Source organism: Malaclemys terrapin, chromosome 12 (genome assembly GCF_027887155.1).
Source record: "Malaclemys terrapin pileata isolate rMalTer1 chromosome 12, rMalTer1.hap1, whole genome shotgun sequence".
Taxonomy (NCBI): domain Eukaryota; kingdom Metazoa; phylum Chordata; order Testudines; family Emydidae; genus Malaclemys; species Malaclemys terrapin.
In genome coordinates this window covers 44,080,326-44,100,039 of record NC_071516.1, presented here as the reverse complement: position 1 = coordinate 44,100,039, position 19,714 = coordinate 44,080,326, and the positions used below count along the sequence as shown (strand labels likewise).

General features: G+C 47.7%; 2 protein-coding genes and 1 pseudogene across 2 annotated transcripts; all 3 read right to left on the bottom strand.

Annotated features, from left to right (window-relative positions):
- Window positions 1–2,134: 2,134 nt before the first annotated feature.
- On the bottom strand, window positions 2,135–3,086 carry LOC128846720 (olfactory receptor 4N5-like). Its single transcript, XM_054045971.1, has one exon. The coding sequence runs from the start codon at window positions 3,084–3,086 to the stop codon at window positions 2,142–2,144; it is 945 nt and encodes a 314-aa protein (XP_053901946.1). The 3' UTR covers window positions 2,135–2,141.
- A 5,367-nt stretch (window positions 3,087–8,453) lies between these two features.
- On the bottom strand, window positions 8,454–9,392 carry LOC128846685 (olfactory receptor 734-like). Its single transcript, XM_054045928.1, has one exon. It carries the CDS (start codon window positions 9,390–9,392, stop codon window positions 8,454–8,456), a length of 939 nt encoding a protein of 312 aa, XP_053901903.1.
- A 7,821-nt stretch (window positions 9,393–17,213) lies between these two features.
- On the bottom strand, window positions 17,214–18,160 carry LOC128846863 (olfactory receptor 734-like; annotated as a pseudogene).
- Window positions 18,161–19,714: the final 1,554 nt, after the last annotated feature.

The following is a 19,714-nucleotide window of genomic DNA, read 5'->3' as shown; positions in this document are numbered from 1 at the left end:
ATGGAGCTGCGTCTCTTCCTTCCTTTGGGCTGGAAATTGGAAAGACAGACAGAAAGACGCCCTCTCTTGCTGGGGAATGTCCCGATCCGTGTTTCCCAGCCCCGAGGCCAGGCCGGTTTCAGGACCGATTGGAAAACGCACCGGTCACTAGCAGCTCTGGGTGGAAGCAGCCGAGGTTTTTTCGCAGTAGTTTATTGCCCTCTAGTGGCGGCCTGAGGCGCTGCCAACCACCCTTTCCCTTTTTCCTTCTGGTCGAACAAAACCAGCCCCTTTCTTGGTTTGAAATGCTTGATTTATGCCAGACTCAGGGGCCAAACTTCAGGACTAGGAGCGTTTAGAAGATCTAGGGCAGGGGTTCTCAAACTGGGGCTCAGGACCCCTCAGGGGGTTGTGAGGTTATTATGTGGGGGGGTCGCGAGCTGTCATCCTCCACCCAAAATCCTGCTTTGCCTCCAGCATTTACAATGGTGTTAAATATATTATAAAGTGTGTTTAATTTATTAGGGATGGTCGCACTCAGAGGCTTGCTGTGTGAGAGGGGTCACCAGTACAAAAGTTTGAGAATCACTGATCTAGGGGATATTTTGGAGCCCATCTGAAAAAAAATCAGCTCCCAGCTCTTAGTAATAATAATACAATTATAAATTGTACAATAATACAACGTATTTATGTACCTCATAATTGAAATTAAAATAGCCAATAGGGAGAGAGCTATAGCTGTTAGCGTGGAGGCCATGAGCCAGGGCTCCTGGGTTCTGTCGCTGGTTCTGGGAGGGGAGTGGGGTCTAGTAGTTCAAGCATGATGGGGCTGGAAGCCTGGACTCCAGGATTCTAATCCTAGCTTTGTCACAGACCCTCTGTGTGATGTTTTGACAGCTCTATCCCCTCTCTTTGTCTCAGATTCCCCATTTATAAAGGAGCTAATGAAACTTCCTTACCTCCTGGAGGGTTTTAAATGCTCAGTACATCAGTATCCATGAAGTGCTTTGAGATCTTTGGCTGATAAATCCCATGGAAGCATTTTGTCATGAAATCAAACTGCTCATATTCCTGCAATACAGAATCCATGCTGGCTACAGAAGCTGAGTTGGCCATACTGAATTTATTCGAGCTAAGCCGGAATTTGTTTGTACCCCATGAACCTGCCAGCAAAACTCTGTTTGGTCCTAAGCAAGAAGAGCCACATTTAGACAAATGTTTTCCTCCTTCAGCTGACTCTGGCTGAACAGGTGGAGCAAATAGAAAGATCCCAACACATGCACTAAGAGCGAAACATGGTATTCAAGGGCACAGACATTCTGGGGAGTCTACAGGTGGTAGAAACTCCAGAAAAAACATACTTAGTCCTTGACACATGCCCTCTATGCCACATTTCCTGCTGTGTGTTGTCATGAGTGGTCAAAGTAACATAAACCTTGTTACTATTAACTGAAACGTGCCAATAAATAATCATCTCAGAGCTGGTTTAGCTCTGGAATGACACCAGAGGTATGCCATAAATCATACAGGTCATCTCCATGGATACTATAGAGTTACTCTGTAAATACTACACAATTATTTCATTGCAATTAGGAAAGTACAAGAGAGTTGCTCTTCAGATATGCTGTAACTGCTACAGCGCTACTCCACAGATACTATGGAGTTACTCCATCTATCTCCATCTAGAGTTACTCAGCAAATACTGAAGAGTTACACCAAAGTAAATGAGACCAGAACCTGAGTTTACACATAGAAAACAACATTACAGACCCTACACTTACAAAATTAGTAAAGAGTTACTCGGTAGATACTACAGAAACACTGCACTCTTAGGCACAGATCTTCAAATAACGCCAGGCTCCTTACTGCTGTTGAAATCAATGGGAGTTAGGGACCTAAATAGCTTTGAGGATCTGGGCTACACTGTATATATCCTACAAAATTAGTATAGAATTGCTCCAGAGGTTCTTCAGAATGACTCAATAGTTTGAACAAAATTATTAGACAGTTAGTCCATAGATACTAGTGATTTACTCCACGATAACTTTATCACTACTACAGATTTACTCCTTAGATAGTACAAATATGTTCAGGTGTAACTGAAATAAGACTCTGGCCATGCATGTACGAAAAACATTCCCAAAGTCTGCAATTTTCTATGATTACTTGCTCAGTTCCCTTCCCCAAGACCCATATCTGCCAACCATCCTCCTCATGGCCGACTTCACCTCCTTGTTCCTGAGGGTGTAGATCATGGGGTTGGTGAGGGGGAAGACCACGGTGTGCAGCACGGCTACCACCTTCTCCAGGGGGACAGCGCGGAAGGGAAGGCAGTAGATGTAGATGGCTGGCACAAACATGACAAAGACGACGATGATGTGGGTGATGCAGGTGGAGGCCACTTTGCTCTGGCCCCGGGGAGAGCATGCCCGGAGCTTGAGCAGGAGGAGGGAATAGGAGACCAGGAGGAGAAGGAAGCACAGCAGTATGACCAGCCCATTGTTGGAGAAGGTCAGGATCTCCACCAGGGCAGTGTCGGTGCAGGCCAGCTTGATCACCTGGGGCACATCGCAGAAGAAGTTGTCCAGAACGTTGGGGCCACAGAACGGGAGCTGGGCAATCAACCCTACCAGGATGATGGCGTGAATAAAGCCCCCTGCCCAAGATGCCCCCACCAGGGCCCAGCAGACCCCCCTGCTTACCATGCTAGTGTAGCGCAGGGGCTGGCAGACAGCCACGTAGCGGTCATAAGCCATGGTGAGAAGGAGGAAGGCTTCGGCCGCCCCCAGGAGGTGGAGGAAGAAGATCTGGGCCATGCAGCCCATGTAGGAGATGGTCTTGTGGCGAGAGAAGAAGTCAGCCAGCATCTTTGGGGGGGTGACAGAACAGTAGCAGATGTCCAGGAAGGCCAGGTTGGCCAACAGGAAATACATGGGGGAGCCCAGGCGGGGGTCACCCCAGACAGTGAGGATGATGAGGACGTTGCCCGGGAGGATGATGGTGTAGAAGAGCAGGAAGAGGAAGAAGAGGATGAGCTGGACTTCATGGGCAGGGGACAAGCCCAGGAGGACGAATGTGGTCACCACTGTCCAGTTCGCTTGTCCCATCGTGCTGGACACACACATGCACAGGAAGCAAAGATGTTGCTCAGTAACCAGCCCCCCAAGTCTAAGGGTAGCCCTGTCGTGAGCCCACTAGCCTAGGTTGTGGGTTCAACTCCCTATCCTGCCACAGACTTGCTGTGTCGTTTTGGGGCCAGAACGCCAAAGGGATTTAGACACCTAATCCAGGTGCGCCCAATGGGAGTTCGGTGCCTGAGCTGCTTCTGAAAACTCCCAATGCATCTGAATGCCCCTAAGTACCTTTGGAAATCTGGACCGCAGCATCTCAGCCATTGAGGCAGCTTGTCAGGAGGGGAAAGTATGAGCGGAGTTGAGGAGGGAAACCCGGGGTCACACCGCCCCCCCACACTCAGCTCCTTCTCTGCCATCATGTCCCCTCAGCTGGCCCCGTGTCCTGGCTGCACCTGATGCTCCGGTAGAGAGGAGCTGGAATAACATCAGGGCTCAGAGACGGACAACATCTCCATGCGACTGATGGGCCACTGGGCTCCCCATGCAGCCCCTCTGCCCATGCATGGTCCTGACAGGACTCGGCAAAGCCGCAGAGCAGCCCAGGTGCGAATCTAGGTGGGCAGAGGGCTGCTGGTTGGGACTGAGGCATCAGCAGGGCTGTGGGTGGGGGAGGCCAGGGCTGGAGTAGCAGGGGCTGCGGGTTGGGAGTGAGGTGGGAGCAGAGCCAGGGGGACACAGAGCAGCTGTGCTGTAATGGCCGGAGGGCAGGGGGCTGGTGCAGGAGGCACTGCCATTGGGATGCGGATGTATGGGAGTTTTGGGGAGGAGGAAGGAGAAGCAGCTGGATCCCAGGCTGTGGTAGGGGCCGTGCAGGGGGCACTGGTGAATTCATGCCCAGCCATGCCCGGGCAGCACATCTTTGCACTGGAACTACAGGCCTGTCAGGATCCTGCGGGCTGGCACTACCCCCAGCCCATGCCTGGCTGGCAGGAGGCCAGGAGTAGGGAAGTTGCACCCGCAGGTGGCAATGGAGGGCACCATGCCAGATGGAGAGAGAGCAAAGGAGGAATAAAAGAGACAGAGGGCGAGTGGTGGAGACTCACCCTGAGTTGCCTTCGGTAGAGTGAGAGGCGCTCAGCCGAGTGCCATCTTCATCCCCTGCAGCCACACGGCCCCCAGCTATATCCCCGCTGGCTGGGATGGGCGTCACCAATCCCCACTGCGGGGGGGCGGGGGGCGGGCGGTGTGTGCAGCTGCAGCTCGCTTAATTCAGCACTGAGCAAACTCACCAACTCCGGGGGGAGCAGGGATCTCAGCTGCCAGGAAGGGTGGGGGGAGGGGGACGGGGAATGGACAGGCCAGCGGGGCTCCAGCAAGACAGTGTCCCCCCAGCAGGGGGTGCTGCAGGATCCCCTTCTGTGGGGGGACTGGGAATGAAACATGGGGACAGGGGAGAAAAGGGAGATGAACCAAGTCACACTGCCAGTGCTTAAAACAACTTGATGACTGGCCTCCCACTTCCTCTGCTCTAACTACTAGACCCCACTCCCTTTTCAGGGCTGGGGATGGAACCTGTCCTGGGTCCCAGCCAGAGGCAGATTAAGGTTTTTGGGGTCCTGGGCCAGAGCAAATGCACCTGCAGTGATAGTCCCGTGCCCATTTCGCCCCTTCCTCCTGTGTCCCCACCCACGGCCCCACATCTTTCTGCCCCTTCCCTGGGGCCCCACCCTATTCCACCCAGGGTCCTCCCACCGTGGCCCCACAACCCATTTGCTCCTCTCTGTCCCCCCGCACTGCAACCTCAAGACCAGAGAAGCTCTGTCCTCCTGCCATGGTCCCAGGGCTGCAGCAGGGAGTGAGAACTTCCCCAGCCCTGAGGCTGCGGTCGATAGCGAGAGCTCCTCCAGTCCCAGGGCCGCAGCAGGGGTCCTGGTGTTGGGGCTTCCTCCACCACCCCCAGCGCTTCTGCAGGGGACCAGGGTCAGGGCCCTGGGGTGTCTCCTGCCCCACCTGCCAGGCTCTTAGGCCAGAGAGTGGGGTTGGGTGCGGGGGCTTCCCCTGCCATCCTGTAGCTTCTGCCGGGGACGGGGCAGTGGGGGCTTCCCCTGCCCCTCTCGGCTTCTGCTGGGGACAGGGTTGGGGCATGCTAGACTGGGGCTTCCCCCACTCCTCGGCTTGTGCTGACAATGGGGTTGGGACACTAGGGTTTCCCTGCTTCAACTGCCCTGCCCGGTGCTGCTGCTGGGGAGTGGGGTCGGGTGTGGGGGCTTCCCCCATCCTGTGACCAGGGCTCTGGGCTTCCACCACCCAGTGGATTTTTTCTGGGGCCCCCAGTTGGCTGAGGCCACTGGGGATGGGCCAAGTCGAACCAGTGACTAATCCACCACTGCTCCCAGACCCCACTGCTCTGACCCACTAGATCCCCATGCCCTCCCAGAGCTGGGGATGGAACCCAGGATTTCTGGATCTCAGCCCCAACCACTTTAACCCACTAGACCCCACTCCCCTCCCAGAGACAGGATAGAACCCAGGTGTCCTGGCTCCCAAACTGCCCTTTCTAACTCACCACACCCCATTATTCTGTTCTAACCACTGGACCCCACCACCAGTTGAGCTGTGGACAGAACCCAGGATCCCTGAAGAGAAGTCCTGGAGCCACTAGAGCCAAAATATGCAGTTTCCAGTGACCCAAAACTATCCATGGATTTACCATGAATTCACCCAAATGCCCAGAGGGAGAAGGGCTGTTGTCTCCTTTTTATCTGTTAGCCCAAAGATTAACACACATGGGTTGTGGGAGCCACAGTTCAAGTCCCCCCCTTGCTGCTGGGAAGATAGGATTTGAACTTGGGTCTCTGCTATTAAAAGCTATTGGGATATTCTGGCACGGAAGCCCTTCAGTGGCTCCTGTGGAAATGAACTGACTTGATATGAAGCCCTTGGGCTAAAGGAAGAAAGCAACAGCACCGGCCTCACTCCAGAGCCTGATTTGTCAAGGTACGTGCCTTGAAGGTGGGAATTAGAAGGCCCAGTCCCTTCCAATCCAATTATTAATCCATAACACAATGGCTTCAACAGGAGACATTCCCACACCAGCTTATCCCATAGCCCAGTGGTGTAGCTGTGCTGCTATAAAGCAAGAGACCCAACTTCCTGATCCTTCTTCACACCATTAAGATGGGGGACTTGAACCTGGGGCTTTCACTTTTCATTTTGAGTTGAATGAAATATTTCCATCTACCCTACCCACAATTTTCTAATTCCCTTAATTTTTTCTGGATTTTCTCAACTCGGTTCAGGTTGATGCAATTTCTTCCCCCGTCTGCTTTTTCCAAACTGCCAGAGATCTGAAAACTCAGTGATTCACCCAGATGTAGTAGCCACCAGGCAAGCTGATGCCATTAGCTCTCCATGCACGCATTGTGCCCACCACAAAGAACAACCCAGTATTGGTTTGGGTACAGGCAGCACCCGGCACAATGGGGGCCCTGATCTTGGTTGGGGCCTGTGCATCCCCTGGTACAATAGGACATGATCTCAAATGGAGTCTGTGCAGCGCCTGACACAATGGGGGCTCTGATCTTTGGTTGCTTATTTATTCGGTACTCAAATAGAAAGAATGATTTCAATGGAACTTGGGAAGTTTGATACACCTGAGTATCTGATCCTGTATCTATCATAGTGGTTTTCAACCTTTTTTCATTTGTGGACCTCTAAAATATTTAAAATGGAGGTGCAGACCCCACTGGAAATCTTAGACATAGTTTGCAGACCTTGAGGGGTCTGTGTACTACAGGCCAAAAACCACTGATATATCATATCTGTGAGTGGCATAGTGAAAGGCATCTAAAGGAGACGGATGACCTGCTCTAATAAATTTGTTAGTCTCTAAGGTGCCACAAGTACTCCTGTTCTTCTTTTTATTAAAAATACTGGTAACTAGGCAGCCACATTCCTAGGTGGCTTTGAAAATCTAACTCATAGGGGCAGAGTTAAGGCTGTTAGTGCAACATTTTCCTGAATTGTGAGTCGTTAATTGTGCAGCCTTCATGTTCTCTTAATGCCAGTTGTGGGATAGAGTGTCCTATGTTTTTAAGCAGGGAGATTGGAGAAGGAAAAATAGAAAAAGAAGCAGCTTTGCTCTCTGGGGCTTTGAAACCTTCCTAGAAGTTGGCACATGGGACAGAGGAAAGGTTACATTTGAAGGGATTTTTTATTTTCATAAAAATAGGTACACATTGACAGTTCTTTGGTAACCTCTCTCAGCCCTCACCACTCTCTTGATGAAATTCTCATGCACCAGCCTTCATAACTGATGTAAACTCTGTAATTATTCACAAGATACTCCAGAGATAATCTAGAGTTACTTCATATAGAATAAACAAACAGTACACAGTTACTCTATAGATACTACAGAGTTATTACATGGATCTGACAAAATGACTACCTTGTTATTATTCTATAGATACTACAGAGTTACAACAAAGTTACTATGCAGATAATACTGATTTGCTACAAAGTTCTTAAACAGACTTCATAAATTTACTAAATAGATACTTTATAGTAATTACACAGTTTTTCCTCGAGATACTACTTATTTACTAAAGAATTGCTTCACAGATACAAAAGAATTATTCCATGTATCCTACAGGGTTAGTATATATTTATTCCATAGACATTACAGTTACAACAGTGTTGCTCCACAAATAACACAGAGTTCCTCCATTGATGTGACAGAATCATTATAATGTTACTCCAAGGATATGAAAGAATAAATCAATAGGTACTACTGTATTTCTATATAGATACTACAGAATTACTCTGTAGATATTACAAAATACTGTAGACGTATTCCACATTTATTGCAGAATTACTCCATGGCTTATACAGAGTTACTATATAGTTACTCCATAGATACTACAGATTTTCTACTAAGTTTCGCCAGACACAGTAGAGTTACTCCATATGTATAACAAAGTTAGTACAATGTTAGTTCACATATACTACACATTTACTTGAAAGTTACTCCACTGACATGGAAAATTAGTTCATAGGTATTACAGCATTAGTACATAGACATTAAAGAGTTAGCTCAAAATTGCTCCATAGATATTACAGAGTTGCTCAGCAGGTACTACAGAATTGTTCCACAATTACTCCATAGACACATGAAACTTGCTCCTTCATTACTTCATAGATTCTACTGCATTACTCCAGTATTACTCTGGTGTAAATCAATGCAGATTCTGGCCCCACACATTGATAAACCTATTTAGATTAATCAGTTAAGAGATCAGAGGGGACCGTTGTGATAATGTAGTCTGACTTCCTGTATAACACAAGACAGAGAAATGCCATGAAAAAATTCCAAACCCTGCACTTCTTTACTCTGCCTTTGTTCTATTTCCCCCTGCAGAGCCTGTGTCTGCCTGGCAGCCTCTTCATGGCACTGATGATCTCTTTGTTCCTGAGCGTGTAGATGATAGGGTTCATGAGTGGGAAGACCACGGTGTGGAACACGGACACCACCTTGTCCAGGAAGAAGGTGTGGAAGGGATGGCAGTAGATGTAGATGGCCGGACTAAACATGATGAAGACAATGATGACATGGGTGACACAGGTGGAAGCCACTTTGCTTGTCCCCTTTGAAGGGTCACGTGCCCGAAGCCGGACCAGCAGCACCGCATAGGAGATGAGCAAGATGAGGAAGCACATCACGGTGGAAAAGCCGCTGCTGAAGAACATGAGGAACTCCAGCATGTAGACATCGGTACAGGCCAGCTTGATCACCTGGGTGATGTCACAGAAGAAATTGTCCAGCTCGTTGGGGCCACAGAACGGCAGCCGGATAATCAGCGCCACCTGCAGGATAGAGTGCGTGAAGCCTCCGGCCCAAGCAGCCCCAACCAGGGCACAGCAGACCTCCCTGCTCATCATGCTGGCATAGCGCAGGGGATGGCAGATGGCCACGTACCTATCAAAGGCCATGCCCATGAGCAGGAAGACCTCAGCTGCCCCCAGGAAGTGGATGAAGAAGATCTGGGCCATGCAGCCCCCATAGGAGATCGTCTTGTGGTGGGAGAAGAAGTCAGCCAGCATCTTTGGGGGGGTGACGGAGCAGTAGCAGATGTCCAGAAAGGCCAGGTTGGCCAGGAAGAAATACATGGGGGAACCCAGGTGAGGGTCACCCTGGATGGTGAGGATGATGAGGATGTTGGCTGGGAGGATCACGGAGTAGAAGATGAGGAACAAGACAAAGAGGAAGAGCTGGATCTCCCGGGTCTGGGATAGCCCCAGCAGCACAAACTCCGTCACCCCTGTGCCATTCTCATGCTCCATCCCTGTAACAAACCAACATGGTACATTGTCACTGCTATGATTGAGGACCCAAGCAGTTTGACAAATATTCAGGGTCTAGGAGGCAGTTTCAGTTAGGAGGGGAATTAGGGGACCGAATCAGGAATTTCTTTGATGCAATCCTGCATATATACAGAAAAGATGCAAAGTCCTATTTCCCTGAAAACTGGAGGAACCAAACAATGGGAGAGAGTGTCTTTGATCACCGCTCCAGTCCTCTTTCAGCCGGCAGCTCAGCCTGAAACTTCTTTCAGTCTCTCAGCTTCTTTCACCTTCAATCTCTCTGTCCTGCTCCTTACAACCCCCCATACCCTAAATATACCCAGCAAAGCCATCCACCCACATAATTCCCATTCCTGGATGGACTCACATTTGCCTTTGTTTTGTCTCTCCAATGTATCTTAAACGAGGGGCAGCAGTTATGTCCCACCCATCGATTCCCAGAGCCCAAAGCCAGAAGGGATCCTGTGGTGGTCAGATCCCCTGTATCAGGCTTGGAAGGGTGAGATTTTTATCGGCCAATGTCAGTCGACGCTGCTTTCACCGAACACACACAACCCGACGAAAAATATTTCCATCAATAACAATCAAAATTTACAAAGGCAAAGTAAAAAAAATGCTGTAGAAGAACTTATTTGAGTTTGACGTAAGCTTATTTACTTTGTATATTTTGACATGTGATGTTGACAATTTGTGTTTTAACAGTTATAAAGCTTTAACATTTTGAATCTCAACATCTGCTGTCATGCAATAATTATAGTCTCCATTGTTTGATTCCGCCCTAATTTTCTGTGTGAAAATGTATATTGCTAAACATCCAAAAAGTTGCTTAAAAATAAACTTAATTATTACAGCGGATGTACAGAGTGGTAAATAATGCTGAGGCTGCTGAAACAGGCTTCATTTGCACAAAATGTATTTGAATACAGCCAAAATGCCAAGTTACACATGCCTACAGAATGGGGGACTGGGTCCTGGCAGCAGGGCCGGCTCTAACTTTTTTGCTGCCCCAAGCAGCAAAAAAAAGCGCCGCCCCCCGAGCCCCCCCCTGCCGGAACCCCCCCCGAGCGCCGCACCCCGTGCCGCCCCCCTGCCGCGCTGCCCCCCCCCAAGATTGGCCACCCCTTACCAGCTGCCGCCCCAAACATGTGCTTGGTTGCCTGATGCCTGGAGCCGGCCCTGCCTGGCAGTTAGGGACAGAAAAGGATTGACTGCTCAGAGCAGAGAAGCAACTCACTGTGAAGTATAATGAGGGCGGCGGTGAGCAGGGGTCCTTCCCTCTGTACGGGCACTGGTGAGAGTGATATTGGAATCCTACATTCAGTTCTGGGGTGCGTGTTTTAAAAAGGATGCTGGCAAATTGGAGGTGCCAGGGGCAGAAAGAGCTGGAAAAATGATCCGAGGGCTGGAGAAAATGCCTGGCAGTGAGAGATTTAAAGGGCTTGATCTTTTTAGCATCTCAAACAGAAGATTGAGAGGTGACTTGCTTACACTATATAAAAATGTTCCCAGGGAGAAAAAATACCAGCCACTAAAGGGCTCATTAATCTAGCAGAGAAAGGCAGAACAAGAACTAATGGCTGGAACTTAATACCAGGTAAGCTCAATTTAGAAATAAGGCACCAATTTCTAACAGTGAGGTTGTTTAATCATTGGAAAATACTCCCAAGGGGAAGTAGTGGATTGTCCATCTTTTGGTGTCTTCAAATGCAGCCTTTCTGGAAGATGCTTTAGTCAAACACAAGTGATGGGGCTCAATATAGGGATAGCTGGGTGAAATCCGCTGGTCTGGATTATGCAGGAGCTCAGACTGGGTGGTCTAGCAGTTGTTTCTGGCTTGTAAATTTATCAATCTAAGAATCAATGAATGTATGAATTATGGTAACGTCTAGCGGTTACTGAGGTCAGACCTCCAGATATGCCTGGTGCTGCACAGATCTTGACTGAGATCATGGCCCCCACTGTGCTGGGCACTGTACAGACCCCGACCAAGATCAGACCCCCCCCAGATTATTTATACATTCTATTATTCATGTATTTATAAATTAATTTATGTATCTGTGTACTTGTTGCTTCCCTTATTTCTCTCTACATTCCTTCATTTATTTACCTGTCCATTTATTTTTTCTCTCTCTCATTTATTCCTGACAGCCACCATGTCTGACTTCCGACATGTCGGTAGCTAAACATTCCTTCATTTTTTCTTCCATGCATTCATGGATTCCAGCTTGCATTCATTCTTTTAATCACGGATTCATTCGTTTGATTATTATTTAAATCCTTCTGTCCCTGTAATTTATATCTCCCCCTGTTCATGTGTTTAATAACTTGTTCTTTCTTTCTTTCTTTCTTTCTTTCTTTCTTTCTTTCTTTCTTTCTTTCTTTCTTTCTTTCTTTCTTTCTCCCACTCAATGAGGAGAAGTTCAGCACACATACAGCCAGGCATCACACTAGCCTTGCTAGCTTCTGCTTTAGCCATGTATTAATAAATGCCCTCACATAGTCATCCCTCCATTAGCTCATTCAATCCCTAGTTATCCATTTCCTACATTCACTGAATCAATACAAACACACGGTGGCCGTGCAATGGGAACAGCAACACTTGAAACACCCTGGTATCTGCCGTTGCATATGCTGTGAAACCTGAAATCTGTCCTCCTGAAGCAGCATACAAGTCTGTTAGCAACTGGGATAGCAAGGGGGGATTTTGGTTGGGATTGAGGGGCACCAGTGCAGCTGCAGGGGAGGGGAGCTGGGGAGCCCAGGGCTGGGCTAGCAGGGGGCTGTGCATCAGGAGTGGGGGGCACCGTCAGAGCTGGGGGGAGCCCAGGACTGTGATAGCAGAGGCTGTGGGTCAGGACTGAGGGGCACTGGCAGACCCGATGAGGGAGGTTTAGTGTAGGAGGGGGGTTCTGTCGGGCCTGATGGGCAGCCAGAACTGGAGAGGGAGGGCTGGTGGGGGCAGAAGGAGATGGGAGGACAGACTGACACTCACCCTGCGCTGCCTCCCACGGCCAGGTCCCATCTCTGTCCCCGCCTGCCTCACGGTCCCTCTCCCCTCACACAACACCCTGCTATATCCCCTCTGGGGCCCCCATGGGAGCTCTGGGAGCCGGCAGAGGTGGGGAGGGGGAAGCAGGTGTAGCTCAGCACCTAGGGCCCTTGTTAGCTGGGACTGGAACTATGTTGCTAGGCTGCAGAGCTGTTCCTCTCACGATCCCCATGTTCGGTCAGGTGGGTCCCTGTGACCGGGATACCGGGGGGCCAGGCTGAGATTGCTCAATTAGGGCAAACTGCAAAGAATGGGGCAGACAATCCCCCAAATTGCTAGTTATTTTAATACTTAGATTCCCCAAGTCAGAAACAAATCAGCTTCTACAATAGATCACTGGTTACCCAGAATCCAAAACACAGCTCCCCTGGCAACCCAGCTTTGGGTTCCCACCCAGACAGCCAAGTCAAATATGAAGATTACTGAAAATCTTGTTCATCGTACAAGAAGTTCTACCAATCCCAAAGGATAGGACACAGTACCCACCAAGTTAATGAATATTTCAGATCTTACCCAAATACACTTTTACAGCCAATTCTTATTAACTAAACTAAACTTTATTAAAAAAGAAAAGAGAGAGAGTATTGGCTAAAAGATTGTTATACATACAGACATGAGTAGAGTCCTTAGGTCAGTTTCATCGTAGAGATGGTGAGGTTTAGAGATGCCAAGAGTTATTTCAGAATTAGTCCATAGGTTACAGTCCAATGTCCAAAACAAGGTGATCCAGATGGGACTGGAGACTTCTGTCTTTTGGCTCAAACTTCTCCTGATGAAGCTTAAGCAGATCCTAGATGCAAGGATCAGGGCCCAAGAGTCCTTTTTATACTTCTCTGGCAGGCTATCGCTATTGTGCAGTCCTTGGGTGAACAATAGTGGCTTTAAAATAATCTCTAATTCCTAAGCATCACTGGATTAACATAAGGTAATTACCAATCTTCAGCCATTTACTGGTTGTTAAGTACATACGTCAAAGAAAAACAAGAACAATGATATTACTACATTCACAGTTCATCTAAATGTTAACAGAATACAGCGATAGGAACCATTTGGTTACATTGTCAACCTCTAATAAGATATAGGCAAACATAGACTGCTACTGTCACTATCTTCTTCCACTTCTTTAACAATACAAGTTTGCATTCCAAAGTTTTAGTCCATGTAACATGGAATGGCTCTAATTACCATTTACATATCTTTTAATACATCTATAAAGGTTGAATCTAGGTCAATTAGCCTGCTAGCTGTGTATCCCTTTCTGGCCCTGTGTCACAGTCCCGCTGTCCTTAGGTGGGGAAACTGTGGCACGGAGAAAGGGGGATAAGTCACGGTGCCCCAGGAATGGAACCCAGAAATCCTAATTACCCCACAGAGAGATCACCCCACCACATTATAACCGTTAACCAGGGCACTCAACTAAATACAAGTCATTGCCCCAAATGAAGCCGAAGGGGGAATTTCAACTGGGGGGGGTCCGACTTCCCAGAGGAGCGCTTAACCCATGGGGATTTGAGCTATAATGACAGACACACTCAGACAGATCAGGGCTCACCTCGCCAATAGGGGCAGCAGGGACACCCTCCCCCCGCAGCCAGCCACAAAATTCTGCCCCCCCAGAGCACCGCCAGGGACTGGCCACAGAGACGAACTAGCCACAGCAACACTGAGCTGGAGGGTCCCACCCTGGCCGAGATGTGAGCTACAGCACCGTAGTAGCATCAGGACCAAGACGCGTCCACACACACCCACCAGCAGATAGTTCAGTGCTTTGGGAATGTTGCTGGTTGTTACACATAGCTGCCTAAGGGGGTTAGGTGCCAGCTGAGCAAGGGGTTTTTAGGATCTCACGATGCCTAAATGTGAGATGTAGGCTTTTAAGGTGGCGGCTGGGTGATGTTTGTGGTGATATCCCCATGGGAATTGAGGATCCGTCTCCTCGCAGCCGGGCCTGACATAACTCAGCCAAAAAAATCTCTAACAAGGGAGCTTCTACCAGCTGGTCAGGAGACCCCGAAATGTCCTGGCCACCCACAAACCCCCTGGTCAGAGTCATCCGGGTGTGATACATGAGGCACAATATCCAGCACTGAGAAGGAGGACTAAAGATAGGTGGGATGCTCAGCATGGCAGAGGAGACACCGGGAGCTGCAGAAGAACCCAAGGATGTTCCAGCGGAATTAGGTGTTCAAATCCCTTGCTGCAAAAGCTGATGGCTCTGAGCAGCGAAGGAGAAGATCTCTGTTAGGAGAAAGCCACTAGCCCCTGTGTGTCTCCTCTGGTCATCCTGGTATCCTGCTTTGGAGGTGGGAATTAGTAGGTCCAGTCCCCCCACTCCAATTATTGATCCTTGCTGGAACGGCCATAATGCAATGGCTTCAACAGGAGACATTCCCACACCAGGTTATCACATAGCCCAGTGGTGTAGCTGTGCTGCTACAAAGCAAGAGACCCAACTTCCTGATCCTTCTTCACACCACAGAGATGGGGGACTTGAACCTGGGACTTTCACATTTTGGTTCGGGTTGAATGAAATATTTCCACCTACCCTCCCCCTGCATGTGGGTTTTTTCGCACTCCAACTTTTCCAATTAACTTCATTTTTTCTGAAATTTTTCAACTCGTTTTGGGTTGGCCCAATTCTTTCCCCTCCAGCTTTTTCCAAACTGCCTGTGAACTGAAAAATCAGCCATTCATCCAGTTCAAGTAGCCACCGGGCAAGCTGATGCCAGTCGACCTCCATGCATGCAAAGTGCCCAGCACAAAAACCAACATAATATTGGTTTGCTACGGGCAGCACCTGGCACGATGGGGGCCCTGATCTCAGTCAGAGGTTATGCAGCACCTGGCACAATGGTGGTGCTGATCTTTAGTTGCTTCTTTAGCTGGTATTCTAAAAGAAAGAATGATTTTAATGGAACTTGGGCAGTTTACTCCATCTGAGTATCTGATCCTGTATCTGTCACAGTGGTTTGCAATCTTTTTTCATTTGTGGAAAATTATGGTGGTGCAGACCCCTTTGGAAATCTGAGACATGGGCTGCTGACCTCCGGGTGTCCGTGGACCACAGGTTGAAAACCAGTGATATATTATATCTGTGAATGGTAAAGTGAAAGACATGTAAAGGAGATGGATGGCCCGATCTCATTAAAATTACTGGGAACTGGGCAGCCACATTCCTAGGTGGCTTTGAAAATCTGACTCATGGAGGCAGAGTTAAGGCTGTTAGTGCAACATTTTCCTGAATTGTGAGTCTTTAATTGTGCAGCCTTCATGTTCTCTTAATGCCAGTTGTGGGATGGAGTGTCCTATGTTTTAAGCAGGGATACTTGAGAAGGAAAAGAATATAAAGAAGCAACTTTGCTCTCTGGGGCTTTGAAACTTTGCTAGAATTTGGCACATGAGGCAGAGGAAAGGTTACATTTGAAGGGATAAGTTTTATTTGCTTATAAATAGTTCCATATTGACAGTTCTTTGCTCACCTCTCTCAGCCCACACTACGCTTTTGATGAAATTCTCATGAACCAAGCTTCACAACTGATGTAAACTCTGTAATTACTCAGAAGATACTCCAGAAATAATCTAGAGCATCTCCCATATAATAAACAATCAGTACACAGTTCCCTTATAAATACTGCAGAGCTACTCCCCAGTTATGACAAAATTATTATATTGTTATTACTCTATAGATACTACAGAGTTACAACAAAATTACTATGTAGATAACTCTATATTATGTATGGAGCAACTCAGTAGTAACCGTGTATGTCTATGGAATAAATATACACTAAACTTGTAGGACACCTGGAGTAATTCTTTTATATTGGTGGAACAATCCTATAGTAAATAAGTAGTACCTTAGGGAAAAACCTGTGTAATGCCTGTGTAGAATCTATGTAGTGAATTTATAAAGTCTGTTTAAGAACTGTATAGCAAATCAGTATTATCTACATAGACGTGACAGAGTCATTACAATGTTGCTCCATGAATATTGCAGGTTTACTCCATGGATATGAATGAATAAATCCTTAAGTATTACTGTATTTCTATATAGATACTACAGAATTACTCTGTAGATACTACAGTTATCCGACAAATACTGCAGACTTATTCAACATTTACTGCAGAATTACTCCATAGCTTATTCAGAGTTACTCTATAGTTACTCCATAGATACTATGGACTTACTACTGAGGTTCTCCACAGACACAGTAGAGTTACTCCATATGTACCACAGAATTACTACAATATTAGTTTACATATACCACACTGTTACTAAAAAGTTAGTCCTTTGACATGGAAATTTAGTTTATAGGTATCACTGTATTAGCACATAGACATTATGCATCCGAAGAAGTGGGCTGTAGTCCACGAAAGCTTATGCTCTAATAAATTTGTTAGTCTCTAAGGTGCCACAAGTACTCCTGTTCTTCTTTTTGCAGACATTAAAGCGTTACCTCAAAATTGCTCTGTAGATATCACAGAGTTACTCCACAGATACTGTATAATTACTCCACAATTACTCTATAGATACTTCATATGTGCTCCATTGTAACTCCATTGATCCTACCACATTACTCCAGCATTACTCTGGTGTAACTGAATGCAGATTCTGGCCTCTCAAATTGATAAACATGTATAAATTCACCAGTTCAGAGGGCAGAGGGGACCATAGTGATAATCTAGTCAGACACAAGTCAGATAAATTCCCTGAAATAATTCCAAATCCTGCACTTTTTTATTTTTACTTCCTTCTATTTCCTTTGGCAGAGCCTGTGTCTGCCCAGCAGCCTCTTCATGGCACTGATGATCTCCTTGTTCCTGAGTGTGTAGATTATAGGGTTCATGAGCGGGAAGACCACGGTGTGGAACACGTACACCACCTTGTCCAGGGGGAAGCTGCGGAAGGGCTGGCAGTAGATGTAGATGGCTGGGCTGAACATGATGAAGACGATGATGACATGGATGACACAGGTGGAGGCTGCCTTGCTCGTCCCCTTTGAGGGGTCGCCCACATGCAGCCGGACCAGCAGGGCCCCATAGGAGATGAGCAAGAGGAGGAAGCACATCACGGTGGAAAAGCCGCTGTTGAAGAACATGAAGAACTCCAGCACATAGACATCGGTACAGGACAACTTGATCACCTGGGTGATGTCACAGAAGAAATTGTCCAGCTCATTGGGGCCACAGAACGGCAGCCGGATAATCAGCACCACCCGCAGGATAGAGTGCGTGAAGCCCACGGCCCAAGCAGCCCCAACCAGGGCACAGCAGACCTCCCTGCTCATCATGCTGGCATAGCGCAGGGGATGGCAGATGGCCACGTACCTATCAAAGGCCAGGCCCATGAGCAGGAAAACCTCAGATCCCCCCAGGAAGTGGATGAAGAAGATCTGGGCCATGCAGCCCCCATAGGAGATCGTTTTGTGGCGGGAGAAGAAGTCAGCCAGCATCTTCGGGGGGGGGGGGGGGTGACGGAGCAGTAGCAGATATTCAGAAAGGCCAGGTTGGCCAGGAAGAAATACATGGGGGAACCCAGGTGAGAGTCACCCTGGATGGTGATGATGATGAGGATGTTGGCTGGGAGGATCATGGAGTAGAAGATGAGGAACAAGACAAAGAGGAAGAGCTGGATCTCCCAGGTCTGGGATAGCCCCAGCAGCACAAACTCCATCACCCCTGTGCTGTTTCCACGCTCCATCCCTGTAACACACCCACATGGTACATTGTCATTGCTACAATTGTAGACCTGAGCAGTTAGCCAAAATATCAGGGTTCCAGTTAGGAGGGGTTCCAGTTGGGAGGGGAATTTGGTGATGAAGTCAATAATTTCTTTGATGCCATACTGCATAGTTACAGAAAACATATAAATTCTGTTTCCCTGAACACAGGAGGAACCAAACAACAGGAGAGAGTGTCTTTGATCACTGCTCAAATCCTCTTTCAGCCAGCACCCCAGCCTGAAACTTTGCTCAGTCTCCTGGCTTCTTTCACCTTCAATCTCTCTGTCCTGTTCCTCACACAAACACCCTCCCTGACCCAAACAACACCCAGCAAAGCCATCCACCCACTTAATTCCCATTCCTGGATGGACTCACATTTGCCTTTGTTTTGTCTCTCACACCTCTCCTAAATGAGGGGCTGCAGTTATGCCCCAGCCACAGATTCCTAGAGTCCAACACCAGAAGTGATCCTTTTGATAGTTGGACCTCCTGTATTAGGCTTGGAAAGGTGAGATTTGTATCAAGCAATGTTGGTTGAGGTCAATTTCACCAAGCACACACACAATCGGATGACAGACTATTTCCATCCATAATAATCCAAATTTACACGGGCAAAATAAGAAAAATGCTGCTTAAGAACTTATTAGTGTTTGACTTAAGGACATTTACTTTGTATATTTTGACATGTGATGTTGACCATTTTTATTTAAGTGGTTATAAAGCTTGAATGTTTTGAATCTCAGCATCTCCTATCATGAAATAATTATTGTCCCCATTGTTTGATTCCCCCCTAATTTCCTGTGCGAAAATGTATATTGCTAAACATCCAAAAAGGTGCTTAAAATAAACATCAATATTGACCATCTAGATAATAAAAAAGGACTTTTGCTGAGCCTATATGTAACACAGGCCGTGGGAGTCCCCTGGATTCATGCTGGCTTGAATTTGAGGAAAAACAGCCCCACTTGATTTAAGATTGACATTGACCTGCAACATAATTATAATTTATTATTTGTATTGGGGGCGGGCGTTTGACTGAGTACCGCAAAACATTCTGGCAAAAACTAGCACTAGCAGAATTAATAGAGCCCACATTAAATGCATTGATGGCTAATGGAGAGATCGTAATGAATAGTCATCACTGGTTGATTCCTCATCCCGTGAGGTGTTTCTAGTGGAGTTCTGCCAGGATCGGATCTAAGTCTAAGTGAATATAAAATCACTGGTGATCGAAGGCAGGTGACGCCACGATTGGCAGAGTGGTAAATAGTCCTGGGGCAGTCACACGGAGGCAGCCGGATTGGTTGGTGAATCCGGCCCCATTCGAACAAGATGTGTTTGAGTACAGCAAAGTTACACATGCCTACAGAATGGGGGACTGTGTCCCGGCAATTATTTCAGAGTCAGAGAAGGATTGACGGCTCAGAGCAGACAAGCAACTCACTATGAAGTATAAACAGGGCTATGGTGAGCAGGAACCCAGCACTGTACCTGGCACTGGTGAGAGCGATACTGGAATCCTACGCCCAGCT